General features: G+C 32.5%; 4 protein-coding genes across 5 annotated transcripts; 3 read left to right on the top strand and 1 right to left on the bottom strand.

Annotated features, from left to right (window-relative positions):
- Nucleotides 1–738: 738 nt before the first annotated feature.
- On the top strand, nucleotides 739–4,070 carry LOC142609365 (uncharacterized). The gene is made up of 8 exons (XM_075780934.1): nucleotides 739–1,051; nucleotides 1,542–1,597; nucleotides 1,942–2,085; nucleotides 2,922–2,995; nucleotides 3,099–3,153; nucleotides 3,264–3,326; nucleotides 3,412–3,539; nucleotides 3,759–4,070. Exons 1-8 carry the CDS (start codon nucleotides 1,006–1,008, stop codon nucleotides 3,835–3,837), a joined length of 645 nt encoding a protein of 214 aa, XP_075637049.1. The 5' UTR covers nucleotides 739–1,005; the 3' UTR covers nucleotides 3,838–4,070.
- A 3,266-nt stretch (nucleotides 4,071–7,336) lies between these two features.
- On the top strand, nucleotides 7,337–10,606 carry LOC142608578 (putative cyclin-D7-1). The gene is made up of 6 exons (XM_075780268.1): nucleotides 7,337–7,743; nucleotides 8,126–8,212; nucleotides 8,299–8,397; nucleotides 8,479–8,683; nucleotides 10,010–10,143; nucleotides 10,228–10,606. The coding sequence occupies exons 1-6, from the start codon at nucleotides 7,492–7,494 to the stop codon at nucleotides 10,450–10,452; spliced, it is 1,002 nt and encodes a 333-aa protein (XP_075636383.1). The 5' UTR covers nucleotides 7,337–7,491; the 3' UTR covers nucleotides 10,453–10,606.
- Nucleotides 10,607–12,246: 1,640 nt separating this feature from the next.
- LOC142610626 (light-harvesting complex-like protein OHP1, chloroplastic) lies at nucleotides 12,247–13,101 on the top strand. Its single transcript, XM_075782490.1, has 3 exons — nucleotides 12,247–12,475; nucleotides 12,562–12,684; nucleotides 12,808–13,101. The coding sequence occupies exons 1-3, from the start codon at nucleotides 12,293–12,295 to the stop codon at nucleotides 12,874–12,876; spliced, it is 375 nt and encodes a 124-aa protein (XP_075638605.1). The 5' UTR covers nucleotides 12,247–12,292; the 3' UTR covers nucleotides 12,877–13,101.
- A 181-nt stretch (nucleotides 13,102–13,282) lies between these two features.
- Nucleotides 13,283–18,127, bottom strand: LOC142610625 (uncharacterized). 2 transcript variants are annotated; one of them, XM_075782488.1, is made up of 12 exons: nucleotides 17,737–18,127; nucleotides 17,503–17,629; nucleotides 17,352–17,425; nucleotides 17,177–17,223; nucleotides 16,891–17,041; nucleotides 16,764–16,808; nucleotides 16,483–16,687; nucleotides 16,315–16,376; nucleotides 16,085–16,185; nucleotides 14,441–14,495; nucleotides 14,300–14,347; nucleotides 13,283–13,747 (listed from the first exon to the last, which is right to left on the bottom strand). In XM_075782488.1, the coding sequence occupies exons 1-12, from the start codon at nucleotides 17,951–17,953 to the stop codon at nucleotides 13,569–13,571; spliced, it is 1,311 nt and encodes a 436-aa protein (XP_075638603.1). In that variant the 5' UTR covers nucleotides 17,954–18,127; the 3' UTR covers nucleotides 13,283–13,568. The 2 variants fall into 2 exon arrangements, with proteins under 2 accessions (XP_075638603.1, XP_075638604.1); XM_075782489.1 differs by lacking the exon at nucleotides 16,764–16,808.
- Between the last annotated feature and the right edge of the window lie 3,809 nt (nucleotides 18,128–21,936).

Below are 21,936 nucleotides of genomic sequence, written 5' to 3'. Positions count from 1 at the left end.
GATGTTATTATATGTGACCATTGTGTAACTAATTATATTTAAATGTTTCCACAAAAAAAATTGTATTTAAATTTTGGTAAAATACTTAAGGCTGTTAAAAAAATAGTACAAAAGATTTAGGGTATGTTTGGTAACTATTTTTTCCCTTTATTTTTAGTTTCCAAAAATAATTTTCTATTTTTGAGACTAAAAAACTTGTTTGGCAACCCAAAATAGATAGAAAATAAAAATTGTTCTCAAAACTCAATGTGTGAAATAAACTAAAAACATGCAAAAGATTGTTTTCAATTTTTAATTTTCAAAAGTCAATGAAAATATGCATTTAATTTAATGAATTTGTCTCATATAATGAGTTAGCATTAGAATTCAAATCTTAGTAATAACATATTTTAGTATTTTCTTCTTCTTTTTTCAAAAAACTTTTTTTTTTAATTTCAACTAACCAAACATGTTTTTTACTTCAAAAATACAAGAAATTTTTTTTTCTTTATCTTTCCAAAAATAAATTTTTAAAAATAAAAAATAAAAACTATTACCAAACATAACCTTATATTTTTCATGAATGAATAAACTTTTTTATTTATACAAATACCTGTTTGAATTTAGGATTTAGCTTTTGTCTAGTGGCCAGTATCACTGAACACGTTAAATTAGCGACACGTGTCTAAAACTAGACACGTGTCATGAATCAAATTATCCAGTAGCACTGGGCACTGGTCAACCCTTGAATTTAAACTCGCAGGTGAGATGAAAAAATAAAATAAAATGCAATGATAACCAAATAAAAGCGGTGAAAATCGAGGACGCGTCGCATAAAAGAAAATAAATAATTTAAAACAGGCAACAAGTGCCGAGTCGGATCCACTCTGACCGGACCGCCCCGGATAGTGGGTAGATCCTTGGAGTTGGACCTTCTGTCACTTTCGGAGATTTTAGACAAAATCGAATACCCGAACAAGGAAGGGAACTGTGATTGGAATTGGATCATATCAATCAACAAATCAAATGCCAGTGAGAGTGGTGGAAAGCTCCGCACCTTCTCAAGTTTCAGGTTTTTTATTTTGTCTTTACTTTACTTTACTTTCCTTACAATAATTCTCTTACGTTAGGGCTTTCCTTACGTTCTTTCTTTTTCACTCCTACGTTAATTTTAAAATTGCAAAATCTCTCTCCGATAACAGAAATTTAGGTTCACAGCCAACCTACTGACAATAATTTATACACAAGTTTAGATTTCTTTATTTTCACATGTTGCCCTTTCATTACATGTTTTTAGAGGTGCCTGCTATGCTTAATTTTAGATTTCATAGTGAATTTTTCAGGATCCTGATTTAAATTTAGGTATAGTAACTTAGATGCTGTAGTACGTTAAGTATCAGAATTAAGTTCATACTCGTGATTACATTGACCAATGAAACACAAACAATGATATCTTTTCTGTGGAATGCAACCAGGTATTTGAATTTTTAATGTACTAAGTTTTACCTGCTTTTAAATTTTGCTTATGTGTGGTTTTAATCTATGTATGTTTAATTGTGAAGGTGCAAATTCTGGAAAGACTTCACCCCCGGCATGCACACTTTTGAGTGTTGGACAGGTTATTCTTTGGCCCCCCACTTTTTTTTCCCTTATGTAAAGTTTACTTCTCGGTAAGATTTTGGTACTCGGTTTAACATACATTAAAGCCTATGTGATCTGAGCTTTAGATAGTTATTTTTATATTCAACTATTACTAGGTACCGCGTGTACAATTATAGTCAAGTTCGAGCAAATGCATGAGATTTCCCTTTAACCATTTGAAGTGAAAATGGAATCATTTTGATAAACTCTTCTTAATCGAAGATTCGTAAGCCTAATTATATGAGTTGGCTAAGCATCATTTCCTTAGTTGAGAAGTACTCTGGTACTCAGAATGTTTCTTAAAGCATAATTTTGTTGCAGGCGTTCTCTGGAACTCAGAATGTTTCTAGTCTTCAAAAAGATGAAGCATGGAGAGTTAATGTTCGCATACAGGGATGTGACCTTGAACATGGGTATCTATGTGGCACCATGGAAGCTCTCAATGTTCCTATGGCAGACACACCAGTAAGCACTTCTTCAATTTGGTTTTTTCATTTAACAACCACCAGAAACATTAATAATTCTTTTTGTGTGTGTGTGTGTGTGTGTTCTCTGTTTTATGGAGGATAGTACTAAAAACGTGACTTACGAATATAAATACACAATGGCCAATGAGCTCTAGCCCCTAGGCCTTTAACTCAAATGGTACCTCCTCCCTTTTTAAGAGCAAAATGGGGGTGAGGTCGTGGGTTCAAGACCCACCTGGTGCATGTGTAATTTCCTAATAAAAAGAAAAATGTGAATGCACCATGAAAGACTTAGGCAGATACAGAGTTTTTGTGAACTTCTGTTTACAATGCTTATCTCCTAAGTAAGTTAACAATAGTTTTCTAAGAGGCACCTGATCAAGAGGTTTCTTCCCCCACTGGCCTTTCAATATTCTGATTGTTGTGTAATTCTCCTTAATTGCCATGTAACTGTATTACATTGCCATGTTTTCCTAATTGATTGTTATCATGCACTTTTCATCTTCTTTGGTTGCAGCAGCCATGAATTTCAGTTGCTCAAATTCAACTTTTACTCTTTGTTTTATACTTTTTGTTTATCAGCATGATGTACACATGAATGCTCCATAACAGAATATGTGATGCAATTGTACTTTTGGCCATAAATTGTTTGGTTATATATTCTCAACCTAATGAAACTGGGCTGAATAGCATGCTTGAATCTTGATATGCAACTGGCACTTCATTCAGACAACTGCTAAGGTGTCATGACCCCCTTGTTTGCTCCAGTTGAAATATGGCAATTTGCCTTCTTTGTTTGTGGAGAATTTTGTGTTTCATTTACGATTATGTCAGGTAGTGACCTTCTGGGAAGGGGAGATTGTTGATACGATAAATTATACTTTCTTCACTGGCAAATGGGAAGCGACGTATGTTCCTCTCCTCTTCCATCTATTTTATCATAGAAGACTTTTTAAACAACAGTGATCATGGACAAAACAATCCAATGCTGACTGGATGATCTCTTGACAGGCCAGAGGATGATAAAAAGCATTGGGACAAGTTTCCATCCTTTTCTCCCTTTAAGGTAAAGATTTGGAACTTTTTTGTTCACATGTGCTGTATATGCTCTGCTCTACTTATCAAAAAAAAGTGCAGTATATGCTCTGCTCTGTTAACTAGTTCTATTCTTTTCAGAGTCAAGTGGAATTTGATGGTGGCAAAAATTTGGACCTGAGTAACTATCCATACATATTTATGGTAACATAGTCTCAATTATTTCATCATTTGGTGAAAGAGCTTGCCATATGAAGTACTAATGTGCCTATTTGTTTTGTTGGTGCAGAGATGGAAAGAGCAATATTTTGTGAATGTTGGGACAGACTGTGGGTTAACTATAGCTGGTTTTTACTATGTTTGTTTCTCTTGTAGTGATGGCTCCATCAGTGGCTTCTATTATGATCCTAATAGCAGGTATTCCCTCCACACTGTTGGTTAAACTGTTCTGGTTTTTCTTTCTTCAAATTATAGAATGCAGTGATTTCCCTTTACCAACAGAGATGTGCATATGCTCGTAAAGTATTTTGATTTCTGTTAGATGACTCCACCACCCCCCCCCCCCCCCCCAAAAAAAAAAAAAGATCATGGGCGCATACAAATAAATTAAACTGATTTACTTGAAACTGCCTGCAGCCCATTTCAGAAGCTTGAGCTGAAATCAACTAATGATGGAAGATCAGGTTTCAGTTTTTCATCATATGAATTGCAATAATATGGAAGAAATGCATCTGATTTCAAGGTAGAACTTTATTGAACTTTGCTTGGTCAGGTGAATTTTTTATTTATATCTTGGACAAACTGAGATATTATGCAAGAGCACAATGTATCCAATTATTCTACAAGTATTATATTGGAAAAATTGATGAGTGATGTAGACCTGTTTGTACTGGTTAGAGTACCTCTTGAGTTATTATATGTGAATTTAAGTTTAAAATGCACGTCAAAGCACATGGGTTTTCTTCTTCATTTTTTCTTTGAGATTTTATTGCACAACGATAACAGAATATATTTTACACAGTTATTTCAAGCTATACAAGTGAACAAACCTTCAAAAGGCAATAGATTATAAAAACCAACAGATAACAACCAAGTGACCAACCAATTAGAGCAGTTAACTTTAGTATGATAAGAAAAATACCTACTAATTACAAAGCCTTCTGTTAAGCTTGGAACATCAGCATCTTTAACATCCCATAGAAGGCGTCTCAGGATCTAACATCAGCATCTTTATCATCCCATACAGGTCAAGTCAAAGTATTTCTATCCATTTTAATTTTAATGGATCATTTTCATTTCAGAGATCTATAGCTTGCAAACAACTTTCCCAGTGTATCTAATTCTTGTGATCTTACTTTTATGTATATGAGAGGTGGAAAGGAGTGGAATAGAAATAATCTTTTATAAATTTTCCTTACATTCTTGTGTTTGGAAGTTTAAACATGGAAAGGTCATTCCCTTACTTAAAAGTTTAAGCATGAGGGAATAATCATTCTTTCATTTTCCATCAAAAACTTATTATATTTTCATTTTCCTCAAAGTTGGGAAGAATTGGTGGAGGAATTGAAGGGAATAGAATGAAATGAAGTTTAATGACATTTTGACTTTTGACTAAAATGCTCATAATGTTTTTTTTTTTTTTTAACAAATTTTTTGTAATGTTTGCATGACAAAGTTTGGCTACAAACTTTTTTTTGTTTTTAGATAGTTTCAACTTATGGCGTCCGCTTCTGATAATAGCTCTTTATCATCAGACCAAGACATCAACCAATTTTTTGTATAAGCGAGGATTGAATTTCAGATCTCTTATTTAACTATCAGATACTTTATCAGTTGAGTTAACTGGAACTCACAGTTTAGCTATAAACTTGGTTGTGTAGCCAATGGTTACAACTCCCACTAAAAAAATTAATATAGTTACATATTTTGAAAATTTAACTATTAGATTGCATACTCTTTATGTTCTTATCATGCATATTAAATCTCATACTAATAAAATGTTATTTACTATTCAACTTACTTCTTTATGCATAATTTTAGATTACAAAAACTTGAAATTTAAATATTTGACTAATGACATAGCTATTAATTTTTTATCTTTCGAAAATTTTGCAAGTATTTTGCAAGTATAAAGAATACAAGAAGAAAATGTAATTCAATTTTGGATATTTTAAAATTCACATCTAATAAAAAAAATATTAAGTGAAATTGTAGCCATTGGTTACAATCAAGTTTGTAACTAAATTTTGTCCTTATTTGCCTCACCTTACCTGATAATATCTTATTATTTTTTGAACAAAATTTAGCTACAAAATTGGTTGTAGCTACAATCTTACTCAATAAAATAAATATTACTATATTATTTGGAAATCTAACTGTTGAATTGCTTGTTCTTTACACTTTTAATACACATGTCAAATTTCGTGTCAATTGGATATTATTTATTCTATGATCTATAAACTTATATTTTATGCATAATTTTAAACTACAAAAACTTGCAATTTAAAAAATTTATTGATGACATAGCTATTGATCTTTAATTTTCTAGAAATTTTGCAAGTATAGAGAATATAAGAAGAAAATGTAATGTAATAGTGAATTTATCAAAATTCATCTTCAATAAAAAGATATTGAATAAAGTTTTAGCCTCCAATTTTGTAACTAAACTTTTTCCTTATTTTTTCTACACAATTTTTGTAGTTGAATCCTAGATCTTGTCTTGCACCAATGATCTATATTTTTAAGCCATTATCATGATAGTGGACCCTAATTGGTCAGATAAAAACCAATGGTTCAACTAGTAAAGATAAAAAATCAGACACTTTTTTCGGTTCTTTAACTGTTCCGAATTTTAAAGTCATGAATTCATTTCATTACTCTCTTTTAAAACATCCAAAGAAGATGGGTTAGTATTATTTAATTCCATTTCTTTTCTTTCATTATACTTATTTACTTTCATTCTATTTGTTTAAATTACTTTATTATTTAATCATTCCATTCCATTTTATTTCATTCATAAAGATGTTGGAAAATAAAAAATATTTGCTCGTGGGCAACTTGTAGCTCGAATGACACCTTTCCTTGCTCCTTCCCCATGTCACAAGTTCAAACTTCAAATTAACTCTCTTCCCATAATAATAATAATAATAATATCCTCCATCCTACTTCGAATGTCCTACCATAAGCTCCACAAATCACAGCTTATTGCACGTTTTTTCCTCTTATAAATTAAAAAAAGTTTATGATGAAGAAAAAAAATACATAGCATATACTATACTATAGTTTGTGAAGTATAAAATAGAACACTAAGAATGAAAGGAAATTTATATTTTTTGTATAATACTAATTTATTACAAAGTTTATCACAAAAATGTTTATAAATTAACGTGATAATAAATATGATTTGTATTGTTTTAACTCATACTAAATAAATTTGATTCTCAAAAAAGTAAAACTCATATTAAATAATTTTATAAATAATTTTTTTTTAATTTATGGCACATCAATTTATAAAAGACTCATGTGAGTTGCCTATAAGTATCTAAGCTGGCCTCACTCGCTGCATCCGTATGGAAAATTGTGGTTGTAGCATTGGCGTGGCAATTGATAGCAAAGTTATACAACCCCCACTCATGGCCATGGAAACTTAGTGTGAGCTATAATTTTTTTAGTGGAGTTTGTAGTATGTTTTTGTATTTAAATTCCTTTCTCTCTCCTTGTGAATGGGTTTGCTTCTCAAATAATATTATATCTCGTTAGCCAATTAATCTAGCCCCCACGGCCTCATGATCATGACTTGAAAATGAAGACAACGTGGTCCACACTGAACTGGAAAAGCGACATGTCGAATGAAAATGGGACCAGACATGAGCTGAACTAACTACATGGGGTGATAGTTGGTCCTTCCCCATATTGAAGGGAGAGGAGCCATGTACAGTACATGTACATTTATACAACCAACACAGCTATCCTCGTGCTCTCACTCACGCAATAGTTTACGACCCTCAAATTAAAATAAATAAATAAACCATAATAGCCAGCCATAGCCATAGCATTTACCCCATTTCATGTGGGACGTGTCCCTCTTTTTATTCCCCGCTCTGCTTCTAACTACCCAAGTACCAACTCAACCCCACGTCCATGTATGGCCATATATAACTTTCTTTCATTCCCTCTAATTTCTCGCATATTCTTTCCGTTTTGGTCATGTACGAAAAGCTAACCCTTATTGTTCTATGATTATCACGTCAATGTCATTTTCAATTTCATTGACAATGGTACACGTACATACATTCCCCCATTGCGTAGGAAGTTTGAAGTTTGAACAGTAGATTACAAGTGTTTTTAAAGAGTTCTTTCAAAAATCGGTATGGAAAGCTTGCTTTGTGATGAATCGTGGCTATCTAGCCCAGCAACACCTATTCATCAACATACACCTAAGCACCACAGTTCAGAGATCTACTATTGTTCGTTTTATACGGCTAAGGAAGATTGTGAGCAGGCCTTTGCTATATACCTAGAGAAGGAGATGAGTTACATGCCTGAAGCTAGTTATATTGAGCATCTCCGGTCGAAAAATTTGATCTTTGCTAGATTTAGAGCTATTCAATGGCTTTTCAGGGTCAGTTTCACAGAGTCTTGCTTCATGTTTTTATTTCTTTCTCCACTGGAAAAGTATCTTCTCTTATTGGACCCATTTTATAGTTCATATTAGATATTACAAATCTAAATATGTATCTAATATTGAATCATATAAAACTTTAATGACATGACAGTTTGTACAAAATTATAAGACCAAGAAAATAAAATCTTAATCATGAAATGAATTTTTTTCATTTCATATGGAAATGATTTGTTCTTGGTCCTAATGGATATGTCAGATTATGTATAGCTTCAAATCTAGATCTGCATTGAAAGAAAAAGAGTAGTATTGCTAAGTTATAAAGGTTTTATAATTTATTTACCAGTCTCACAATTTCCCTTGTTGGGTTGTTTGTTTCCAGTCTAGAAGTCGCTTGAATCTCTCTTTTGAAACTGCTTTTCATGCTGCAAGTTACCTTGATCGATTCATATCCATGAATCAATGCAATGTAAGGAGTACTCCTGGAAACATATTGATTTCTTCTTCCATAAAACAATATTTGGATTGAGTACTAAAGTGTAAATTATTTTTAAGGGATGGGAACATTGGATGGTTGAATTGTTGTCTGTTGCGTGCTTATCTATTGCCTCCAAGTTCAGTGAAACCTGCACTCCTAACTTGCATGAAATTCAGGTAACTTTTCTTCTTCTTGTGGTTGTTGGTGTTTTGTTATTAAGATATGTAATTGATTGGCTTCTGCTGTTGTGACTGAAGATGGAGAATTTGGACCATTCATTTCATCCAAGCACTATCCAACAGATGGAATTGAAGCTGTTAGAGGCACTAGGATGGCGCCTTGGCTCTACAACTGCTTATTCTTATGTTGAACTGTTGATGTGGAGTACTGACTCTTTGAAACCTCACCTCCATGAGGAGTTTATTACCCGAGTAACCAAGTTACTTCTTGGGGCTATTTCAGGTATATGCATTATCTTCATATATTGTGTACTCAATAGGAGGCAAATGAGGGCTAATGCCATGGTTTTGTTAACTCTTCAAATTGACATTGTGCAGTTTTTACTTTTAATAGCTTACATATATAGTTATATAGGAAGTGGCCGACTCTTCCACTAGTCCACTTCAAAACAATTGTCTTAAGGTCCCAAAGTGAAAGAAGCCCGAATAATTTTAATCTTAGAATAGTCTAAAGAATTATCTCATAATATACTTGAATATGTATATAGTTTTTAAAAGATGGCCTATGTCCTATTAAAAATATAAGAAACCCAGATACTTTTTTTTTTTTGTTCTCTTTTCCTCTCTAATTTGAAATCAGGATTTGTATCATTTACCCAAAAAAAAAGTTCTACCCATCAATAGGCCCCATAATTTTATCTTAATCTCAAATTGTTTTTTTAAACAAGATATTTATTGTGATATAAACAGTTTGTATATAAATTAAGAAAGAAATTTTTAAAAGAAATTTTGCAAATAGAAAAAACACTTAAGTTGGATGCTAAATACACAAAACCATTAAAAATATTTTCCAAATGCATGTATCGCTTTTTATACTCTTATATTGACAATACTATAATTGTTTATGCAAAATAAGAAGTTTTTCAAAAATTAAGAATTATAAAATCCTATCTAAAATCGATTATGACCGGAACAAAAAAAAAAAGATTAGATTAGTCATATTATTACTTGAAAAGTATAGATTAAAAAAAACTTGAATGTATAAAATTAGTTATTAATCTTTCGTGTTGAAAAGGCAAAAATTGATTACACTCTAACTTAAACTTATCATCTTAAACCTCAAATCATACATATGGAAACCAACACTCATTAAATTTATCCATATATTTTCAAAACTTAAACTCTTGTCACTAGCAAATTTTAGTTGCTGCTGTCTATTTATATAAAAATTATCTCTTATGACGAAGTTACTCATGTTATAAGCCGATGCGTGAATATCATTTGAAATGTTGGTAAGATCAACAACTTTTGGAATATAAAATTAAATCACATAGCATTCACTTGATATGTTACCTAGGTAATTTGGTATGCTTGTTATGGGATATACTCTCTCCTATTTATATGCCTATTGATTCCGACCTTTACTTTAAGCTTTAAATTGCATCATGAAAGGCTGGCACAAAGTACTGTACACGTAAAAAAAGTTCCGATAGAATTGCCTCATGCTGTGGAGCAAAGAAGTATTGCTTTATCCATGAATTTTCTCATGCCGAAGGTAGATCCTACTTGATTTGATTCCACTGATATTTAAACTCATCAAAACGTCCAGATTCAAAAGTGGTGGAATTTAGGCCAAGCGTTATTGCAGTATCTGCACTTTGGTGCAGTCTAGACGAGTTACACCCATCAACATTCGATGCCTACCTAGCCTCTCTGACAAGACACTTTAATCAATCTCAAAAGGTAAAAATCTGGAAAAAGAAAGAAAAAAAAAATTCTAATTGAATAGAAAGTACTGTTTTATTGACAAGGTTCTCAATTTGATAGGATGATCTAGTGAGGTGCCATATGATCATGGAAGCTCAGCAGGTTGGTTTGATAGATAATGATAATGGGTACTATTATGATTGCCCTTCAAGTCCCACCACAGTGTTGCCGAAGCAGCCCATTGACATATGTGATTGCAGTCTTAATTTCTCTTTCTTGAAGATGCGTGGTCCAAATGTCAGTCTCAATTCAAGTATGAAGAAAAGAAAGAGAGAAGAAGACTAAAAATCAAATGGTTATCATGGCCTTTTATATGTTTGTGATTGTTGGGCCAAGAAGAGTTGAAATTGTAAGATAATAATAATCATATAACAAAGGAATTTATATAATTCAATAGATAAATGACCACGGAAGCAGTTTGGTCATCTCCTTCTCCATGTACGCTGTCAACTTTGATAATAAGATAATGATATTGATCCTTTCTTTTTTCTTTTTCTTTTTTTGAAATCAAGACTTTACCATTTTTTAAGACAAATTTTTACCAATTAAATTAAATTAAATTTCAAGTATATCTTCTTTTTGTTTTTTTTTTTTTTTTTTACCTAGCTATATTACTACATAAATACCCCACCCCTCCCCTGCCCCCAAAACTCATATCAAGGCCCCACATTCCCCATGCACTACTTAAGTCACCTGATTGCACATATATCTTTATACTTATGTTATATAACCATAACTTAGTCGGTTAAATGTTCCTTTTTATATATAAAGTCAATTATATATATGCATAAAATTAATTAAATATTGTTATTCATTAGAAATTTTAATAAGAAGCTTTATCTATCTATAAGTATCAATTAAAATTAAAAAAAAAATGTGACATTCAACAAATTATTCTACAACTTATATTAGTTTTATCTAAACCTCTACCGTTAATTTCTAATTTTTTTTTTAAATTAAAAACACTCTTTAATATTGTGTAAATGATATATGATATAACAACTGACTTTTATATGTAACTTACACCAATTTCCTGCCTTCTCTTTTATCCACCCAATCTTTCTCTCTTCTTAATCTTTTAATCTAAAGAAAATTGTTAGTTATAAAAATAGAGAATGATATCGATACATATCGGTGAAAATATCTGTTAGAAATACTAAATAATTGTACATATTTCTCAAGTGATAACATATACATGAATATCTTTACATAGAAGGCAGAAGTGTGCAATACAAGTATATATGATATACAAGTAAGATAAATAAAGTGGGCCTCCCCAAACCTTGTTACATGTTAACTTTGCATGTTAACAATATCAAACTCTTTGAATCTTGAAAGTATAGGTCTAATAAAAGTGAGTATATAAATATATGTGAAAAATCGAAGGGAGAAAAAATTAAATATGCTAATATCTCTTTTTTTTTATAAAATCAAATTTTTTTTTTTTATATACAAGATAGAATTTTTACTTTAGCATAATCTATGTATATGTGTGTAAAGTTCTCTCCTAGAAACTTGAACTCCGATTTTTGCCCCTTATTCCTTACAAGCATTTATACTCATAAAGTGACCACCACACCAAGGAGAACGGTGATATGAATCAAAATCTTTGGAAATATTGGATTAGTAAAATATTAAATGATCATTTATTGTAATCGACTTAAATAATTAATATTTTTATATTTAAAACGTTAATTTTAAGAGAATTGGTGGCACATATGTAAATGTATATTAATGAAAAATTATATATTTTTTACTTATTATTCATGTACTTTTTACATTTTAGATGTATATATTATTGTTCAAATTTGCATGATCAATGAAAGTAAACATATAATTGACCTAACTTAATGAAATTTTAAAGGGAAAAAAAACAAACAAAACAAAACAAGCAACAATCTATTTAATTTACCCTTTCAAATTTTAATTGTTGGGAGTGGACCCAAGACAAGAGCAATGGGCTATGCCCACTGGGGGACCCAGAAGAATTCTGCGCTGTACTCACCACAGTCCAGTCCAATATGAACGTGTATCAAAACCAGCCAGAAAAAATAAATAAATAAAGAGAAAAATAAATAAAATACAACATGAACAAGTAGATAAGGTGACTGCAGAGGCAATTGCTATGGTTGTAGAACCAAAACCAATGGCATCTTCATCTTCCATAATATCTTCTCCTCTCCTCCTTCCCTCCAGAGCTCCAATAAATCATCGAAACCAACAACTAACTCTTTTCAATAATCGTAATGCTGCATATTTCAAGAACCGGGTCTCCTTCAGAGTCCTTGCTGCAAAGCTTCCTGCTGGAGTATGTTCTTCTTGCTTTCTGCTCTTAATTTTCGTAGTAAAACTTTATTCTATGTTACCTGAGGAAATGGGTTTTGAAAATTTCAGGTAGAAATGCCGAAAGTAGAGCCAAAATTCGGAGCCCCTTTTCTTGGTTTCACAAAGACAGCTGAAACTTGGAATTCTAGAGCTTGTATGATTGGACTTATTGGAACTTTCATTGTAGAATTAGTGAGTTATTTCTTTTCTTTTGAACTTAATTGTCTTCTTGCTATTGTAAACCAAAAGATGTTTTTTTTTTTTTTTCCAGTTTTTTACCTAACTGTCACTAATAGTGGCGTTGTGTTTTTTCAGATAATAAAAAGGGGGATATTACAGGTAATTGGTGTGGATATAGGCAAAGGTCTTGATATTCCACTGTGATCATTTAATCTGGATAAATACATACATTCGTACATGTATATATTTATGTATGTATGCTTGAATGTATGTAACTCGTGAGTAGTCTATTATTCATTACAAGAGCTGTAATTGTAATTTAACTCTGTATTGTTCCTTTAAACAGTGTATTTGTATTTGATGTTTTGACTGAAAGTGTACCCTTAAATTTTACTGCTCATACAATACAACTATGTATTAAACTTTAAACCTTTAAATCAGTAACCATTGGGGCTTAGAGCTCATCAATGATCAATCTGAGGTTCATTTTACTGGTCAACCAGCTTGAATTAAGATCACCACACCAACTTTGCTATGGTATGTAGTATATGGACTTCAAAAGTATGCCATATATGAAATCAGAAAACAACTCAGCCACCTAAAGAAATTGTTTCTCACCAAAAAGAGATAATCAAACCCGAGGGTACTTGGATTTGAGGATCTGAAACTCTTTAATTTCTGACCAAAATTTATATACAGGGGATTGTCCAAAGATCACATTATACAGATAGTGTCTCTCTGCATATTCATAGAGGGATACATAATGTCATACATTTTTCTGACATGCTACAAAGGTGGTGTGTACGTGGGTTTGGACTGAATTTCCCAATTTCTTGGGTGTGATGTATCAAAAATGGAACCACAAATTCCTGCTGGAAAATATGGAAAAAGATAAATTACAGTGCCCTGCAGATTCGAGCATCTATAACAGGCACTTTGGAAGATGGGTCTGATATTTCTAGTGCCTCAGCCAGTGACAGCCTGCGGTTCGTCCATGCAGCCTCAGCCCAACTCCTCATTTTCTCTCCTTGAACCTTTCTATTCTGTTGGACACAAAGTGCTTCTGCATACCCACCTACATAATCAAAGAACTACATCAATGCAGAAATCCTGCTAAAAGTCAACATACCAAACCATGACAAATAAAACACATCGCGGTTGCAAGTGCGTGCACACACATTCTACTTAAATTTGGAGCATAGATACTACTCACAAGTCACAACTCTTGATGTGCATACATTTTGTCAGATACCATCCATGCCAAGGTGTATGCATGACACACAAGCATCTCAGCCTCAGCAGAAATATGATATGCACTCTAATCTCCCTCCATATTACAAATAGAACAGAATCAATAGATTCAACCAGTAAAACAAAAGTGACAAAAGGGGAGTCGCTATAAGTTTATAAATGTAATACACTCACTTTTCAGAATATGAACAAATGCAAATGGTAAACAAAGTCAATGTTCAGGTATATACAGTGGTGTAACATATAGCAATATAAACATATGACTTTTGAGGGCAACACTAATTCTTAATATGGCAATTACTCTGGTACAATCTCTCTGTATGTTTATAAAGGTGATTAATGTATATTGAGAATTATTCAGATGCTTAACCATTACCTCTTGCAAGGGCCACTACATCACTTCTACCAGCCTTTGTTTCTGTATCTACACAATCAAAGAGTAGGAACAAATTACCAAAAAAAAAAAAAACCATCTAATTGAACATAAGGAGAGAAATCAAGGAGCTGCTCACTATACCATCAGTCTCCAATGGTGGGGCTTTCAGCAACTCTATTGCCTTTCTATAAAGTCCCTGACAACAATTTTGAAGTAATAAATTAGAAGACATCCTCCCATAAACTACCCCAACATAATTATAAACTTGAAACGGGGGGGAAGTTGAAGGATGTAAAAGGAGGTTTTCTTTTGTTTGGTATGGTGGGAATGGGATAGGATGGAAAGGTGGATGGGTGGAGATTTTCCACCCGGGCCCACAAAAAACCATCTTCCCAATTTGGGAGGAAAACTTGAGAGAAATTTATTATTTTGACCCTTTTTATTACTTTTTTTTTTGTTATTTTTTTTAAATGTTTGTTTTGACACCTGTTAACAAGACAAGATAACCCTTTTTCAGAGATAAAAAAATTTTCTACAAAGAGTATGATTGGGAGATTTTTTTTTTGGTGATGTGTTATTTTCATAAGATGTCATTGTATTTAATTCCGCTAATTAATTTTTTTTATATATATATAAAATGGATAGGTAAAGAAATAAAAATAAAATAGAATAATACAATAAATGTGATGTAATCATCTATACTAATTTATATGATAATTCTTATACAAGAATAGAAAAAATTTAATTTTTTATATACTCATAAAAAAAGTTACTTCTTATAGTGAAAATAAATTTATAGAAATTACCTTTCCATTCTTCTCCCTTTGCCTCGACCAAACACAAACACAAAAAAAAAAAAAAAAAAAAAAAAGAGCATATCTCAAATTTCTATTCTTTCACATTTCCATTCTCTCTACCAAACTCTACCAAACACATGAGGGAAAACTGAAACCTTTTCCATCCTTCCTACATTTTCTATCATCCCATAGAATCTAAAGACTAGATTATTGGGTTGCCCAATGAATAAGTTATGGGGTTGACCACTAGGTAAACTAGTCTCATCACCAAATTGTCTTACTAAAATTATTTTCTTATTCACCATAAAGCTAAGTATCAATTATACATACTAGCTTATAACACCATACATATGTATGGATACACTTAAAAATATAAAATAAGATGCATAATATAATTCCTATATATATAATGTAAATACTATTGATAGTCATTTTTATATTTTGTTAACTCTTTAAAAAATTTTGTAAGAATATTATTACATATAAAATTTAAATTGTCCTTTTTAAAAAAAATCATTGTGAAGCACTTTTTTTTTTTACGATTCATTTATTCTAGACTCTTTGGTTTTTATACTTAATAACTCATTTGGATGAATATTTATGATATGATCCCACATTTGATTCTAAAATTAAGAAATAAAACTCTTTAAGAATAAATAACTTAGGACACATGGTGCATAATTGGAACTCTAATTTGGAATTCTAATTTGAGTTTCTCTCAGCTTCACCTATTATTATATATATAGATGTGAGACCCAATAACCTAATAACATATCCCAATAAACCATCTTATTAGAGGGAAAAAAGAGTAATTAACCTTGACCTTCACTTATTGAATTCATTCAATATCCTAAAATCATTGAAATCAAATTACTTACGCATGGCCACACATTAGCAAGTTCGTTTAAGAGCCAGTGAATGAAATAATAAATGTTAAAATTTCAAAGTTTGCCAGAATAGATAAATTTGGTCAGGTACAAGTTCTGACCTCTTGAATCATAAGAGAACTTGATTGCTCCTGCCTTGCTTTATGGCGAAACATAAGTGCTAAGCAAGTTAAGACAACCCCAACCTTTGGATGATGAGAGCCTATATCAAACAAATAAAACCACAAGACTTATCACAATATCAAGATATCATTTCAGAGATAGATGCAATTATAAAATGCAAAATATTTGTATGTCACATGATTAACTACAAAAGGCCGAAGTAACATACCAAAATGACCCTCTGTTTTTGATAATGCCCTTGTCAATATGTCCTCTGCATCACCGAAGTTCCTAAAAGAACATAATAGATTAAAGGTGTAATACCAAAGGGAGAAAAGAGAAAGGGAAAAAGAAAAGCTAAAGAGTAAGGAAAGATATACAAGTAAGCTGAGCCTACCCCATGTGTGCCTCAAGCTGTCCTAAAGCACAAGTGGCTGCCAACAATACTTCCTCTGAGGACATATTACAAGCTGCAAAGGCATGCAAATCACTAAAATCTTTATTCTCAGATGCCCCTTGAATTACTTTTTTGTATATCTCTTTTGCCAATGAAAAGTTCTGCGTGGCATGCAAGAGTTCTCCATATGATAGAGCAACACTACCTAGAAATCAAAACATCAATGGCTCAATGCACTTCACTATAATCTCTTCCACAATGACTAATTCCATGAATCTCACCAATGCTTCCTTCATTGTTCCCACATCCTTTCAAAAATGTATTCGCTGAAGTAAAACAGCTAATCATTCAGTCATTGAGGAAAACTCTTAAAACGACAAAAAAGAGGAAACCAAGGGCTCGACATACCTAATTCCAGATTACCATGTACAAGCTCAACCAGCCCTTTAGCTGCTTTAGCACGAGCACTTAAGACCACAGGGTTTCCACCACCCGTTTTCGGTTCTTCTTTCTCAACCAGTTTTAAGCATTTATCTGCGATCACTGATGAAGCATCATCCTATATAAGAAGAACCACCTCCGTATAAACCAAAAATCTCAAAACTCAAAAAAAACAATAATAATAATAATAATAATAATGAAAATAAATGAATAAATGTATAAAACACTGAAATGGGTAGTTGTAAATACTGACCTGACCCAACTCTAGAAGAAGACCAACAAGAGCTTCCATTGCAGCAACTATAAGACCCAAATATCATTTCTACTCAATACCCATTTCATCATTGGAATCCAATTTCACAAATTCACAAAGAAATGCAGAGAAAATTCACATTAAGATTATAAATTTTCTTTCTTTCTTTTCTTACCTCTAACACCTAAAGAGGATTGCCTTAATTCTTCGATTCCCTGAAGTTTCTCAATTGCTTCATCAAAATTCCCTCTGAAACCATCAAATTCAAACTATTACAATATATTTATGAATGTACCAATTGACTACCAAAGAGAAAAAAGAAAAACCTTTCAGAGCATAAGGTAGACATGGCCAACAAGACCAAACCCCTTGAATTCTCAGCATCTTGGCCCTTACTCAAATGAGTGGAAAGGCATTGCTCCAATACCAGAAGACCTTGTCCGTACGATTCCTCTACAAAATGCACAAAATACAAAAACAATATTAAAAAAATTATCAAAAAAATTAAAATAAAATTTGTGAAATTTTAATATATAGATAAAAATGGATGAGAGAAGAACCTGATTTTTGGGACCTAGCATGAGAGAGAGCGTAATCGATCATTTGAATAGCAACTGGGTTCGCATCTGGGCCGTTAGTTCCATCATGGAGTAATCTGAACGGTGGTGATGGTGGTGTTAGACAGAAAAGGCAAGGTGCATGGGAGTTGGGGCCCAGCCCGGCGGATCGTACGGCGGAGCTGGTGGCTCTAGTGAGCTTAGCTGCGACGCGTATCATGGTTGTTGCTGCTAAACCCTGCGACTCTGTAGAAGGGGTTGGGTTTTCTGAGGAGTAAAATATATATTATATTGTTTTCTGTGTTTTGGTTTTGTCTTCAGGGAACGTGGTCACTCCATGGAAAAGTCTGGATTTAGAATTATACAAAACAAAAATAAGTTCATTCATAAGTTCATGTTCCCAAATAAAATTTACAAATTAATACTTTATTATTATTATAATAATAGTAATTATTTGAATTAGTATTATTTTGAAACTGGTAATGTCACAATTTGCACCTAAACCCAATAGTAAAAAGGGGATAGGCCCAAACAGCCCAATAAAATGAAATTTGTAGAAAGTGTGCTTCAAATTTAGGTTTTAGTGATATTGAATAACAAAAATGATTAGCTAGATTGCAACATCATACGCACTTAATTGTTTATGTAATAGAAATTGTCCACAAACACAAGCCGAAGATGATTGATATTATCTTTCAAAGACAAATTACAATTATGGGTGCTAATGGGTACAGTCTTTTCTCTCCTAGTTTCTCCGATCCCCCCTCCTGAACTTCTTCTCTTGCCTTTTATATCATCCACCTTCTTCTCCCCCTCTTTCACGTATAGATCAGATTACTGATTTTAGATACTTGTCTCATTCACATATCCCTGAAGTCTTTGGAGGCAACCATAAAGCTAAACTCTGATACTTATGCATCACTTCCCCATTAATGTGGCTAGAAAAGTAGTTGTAGAGCATTCAATGCGGTGGTAACAGTTTTTTCTTAGATATTCAACAGCTCTTCTTCTTATCTTGTACATCTACCATGCTTACCCTTACCTATAGGATCTTTAAGAATATTACCTTTGGACATTAGACAACCCTTCTCTTACCTCGGCTTTACATAGCCGAGGACATACTCTTCCTCGGATCACCTACATACTCTTCTTCGGATCACCTTCTTAGATAAACTTAATTAGATAGCACTTCTTTACCCATTAGTATTGCCTTGTGGATATCCCCTCATCCTGAGAACATTTAGTGTCCTCGAAATGGGTCTTTAGCCCAACAACACTCTTGGACCAACCCAACACATATTCCTGGCCCATTGCCCTACAAAACTATTTTGGATTTTTTTTTTCTTGAAAATAAGACTTTAAGTGTTAAATTCGTGTTTTTAATTTTTCAATTAAATTTCAACAAAGGCAACCTAAAGTCTTAAATTATATTATAAAATCACGATTTTTAATGTCCAAATGTAAAAATTGACAAGTTTAGCTTTAAGGCTTCGTTTGGGAGTTCATAAGGAAATGGAATGGAATGGAATGATCATAAGAGAATGGAAAGGAATGGAATGTATTTAAGTAAGGGAAAGGAATGGAAAAGAATGGAATGGAATTAAGTAACCTTGATTGGATGTTTAAAAATAAATGAATGGAAAGGAATGAAAATGAATGGAATGGAATGTAAATAATCTTGTTTGAGAGCAACATGGAGGGAATGGAATGGAATCATTTTATGAAAATATTACTATTAGATCCCTATTTTAAAATAAATGGTTGAATATATAGGGGTATTTTGGGAGTTTTAGTAAAAAAAAATCATTAAATTTAATTTCATTCCCTCCCATTCCTCCCAATTTCAGGGGGAATGAAAATTTGAGGTTTTAAGGGAATAGAGAGGAATAAGTGTTCCCTCCTACCCATTCCATTCCCTCCCACTTAAACTCCCAAATAAGGGAATGAGTTTTCCATTCCCTCCATTAAAACAAGAGAATGGAAGAATATTCTAAAATTATTCTTTTCGTTCATTTCCATTCCATTCCATTCCCTCCTCCCAAACGAGGCCTAAAGAGAATGTCTGGTCCCCAAATAACTTTAAAATGGTATCAATTTATATAAGTAATATTAAAAATATATAACTTCCGTAAAATTTGCGATGTTCGTAAGTATGAGATTTGGTAGTTGATAGGTATATATAAAATAATATTATATATTTATTTATATACGTATAAAAAATATCTTCTTTTTTTTTTTTTGCTTTAAAAAAAATATCTATATTGACTTGAGGTTGAAATGTGTAAGTTTATAAATAAGTTCATAAAATATCATATTATTATTTGTAGCTTATTTATAATATAAATAGTTTACTTTTTTTTTTAGAAGATTAGAAATAGTCTATTTGTAGTTCACAAACAAAAACCATTTATTTTTGTATTTAGAGCCTTCAACTTATTGTACTATACTTGTACTGCATTCCTTTTTGCTGTACAACACTCATACATCAACCTTATATACTTTTATACACATCAATATATTAGAAATTTCTTCTCGATTTTAAGAAACTCAAATAATATAATTTCAACTATAATTCAGATATTAATATATTAGCATGGAATTGTGAAATAGCAAAAATGTGTTGTTCATAGAAAATAATAAGTTTGTCAGGCAGATAGTGTACATCCCACCAGCCAAGGCACGTGAGAGCGCTGATGTGGCTAGATCCGAACCCTAGTGAGCAAAGGAAAGGAAATGTTGACTGGAGAATATGATCTTTGGTCCGTGCTAAAGGCATGAACATCTTGGAGAAAAGTAAAATTTGCACCTGACATGAACCCCCAACACTTGCATAAAAGGGAGATAGTAAACCCCTATGGTCAGATACTATAGAACACCCCTTATTAGATGAGCTTATGCTAGACCACTGTTAAATACACTTGTATCACTCCTAGTATCTCTGATATCCCCTTCCTTGTCCAAGGCTTGCCCCCCACGTTGTAACAAAGCCGCCCTCCATTCCACTACCTTGACAGTATCGTGCTTTCTCTCTCCTCCAATCGTTATATAGTACAATAGCTGTATTATGATTCAAATAAAGGAATCACGGTTTGACACCTATCCTTATGTACCTAGCAACATTCCTCATGCTATAAGAGGAACAAGTTGCTGAACCATTAGGGCAAGAACCTAAAGAAACTAAGAGAAAGGCCAGAAAGTTTGGGTAGAATAGTGAGGTAGAGAGAAAAATGCTTTATTTGGGAAAAAACATCACCATTGTACAAATACCTTCATTTTTGCATAATAGAGAGTTGTAAAGAGTGAGGAACATTTCCCCTTGCACACTTGTGGTTTTTCATCCCTTCCAAAGGGTTTTCCACGTATTTCGCATACCTTCTTTATCTTCCATGTTATGCTTTCTATTTCTCTCAACTTTAAAATGTTAAAACTTTCATTTTTAGTGTTCTTAGGCTTTTTCACTTAAATGTACAATTAGATACATCACCTATTCTCTTACATAGTTTTGATAATCTAACTTGCACGTACAGCTAGTAAACAAAATCAAGTTTGCTTGACCAAAAAAGAACCAAACTTTAATATATAATTTAGCTTGGTGATAAGCTCTTGCTTAACTCTTGTTCAAAATAAACTTAAATGAACACTTCTAAACTTTTAATATTCGGTTCTACTCAACTCATTTACAACCCTATTTATGAGAAAATCGGAGGTAATCCTCAGGATTTTTTTTTTTTTTTTTTTAACAAGAGGGGGAAAATTGCAACTTTTGTTTGTTAGTTAATAATTATATCCTTTTACACTAAATTGGGAAAGATTAGAGAGGATTGAAGGCAGGGATGTGGGTTCTAACTAGCTCAACTGGTAAAGTCTATGATGATTGAATAAGAGATCTGGGGTTCAATCCCCGCCTACACCAAAAACTGGTTGGTGTCTTGGTCTGATGATAAAGATTTATCATTGAGAGCGGACGTCATAGGTTGAAACTCTCTCTCAAAAAAGGCAAGGATGTAATCGTTCGTCGTTTGGACATGGGCATATGGATTATACAACAAAAGCTCTCTCTCTCTCTCTCTCTCTCTCTCTCTCTCTCTCTCTCTCTCTCTCTCTCTCTCTCTCTCTCTCTCTCTCTCTCTCTCTCTCTCAATAGACCAACAATTGAGCCATTATGTGATTAAGGAAGTCCTCTAAAATAAATTATCTTGATTT

Source organism: Castanea sativa, chromosome 9 (genome assembly GCF_040712315.1).
Source record: "Castanea sativa cultivar Marrone di Chiusa Pesio chromosome 9, ASM4071231v1".
NCBI classification, from domain to species: Eukaryota; Viridiplantae; Streptophyta; class Magnoliopsida; order Fagales; family Fagaceae; genus Castanea; species Castanea sativa.
Note: the sequence above shows the minus strand (reverse complement) of the source record. Positions and strands in the feature narration are given on the sequence as shown.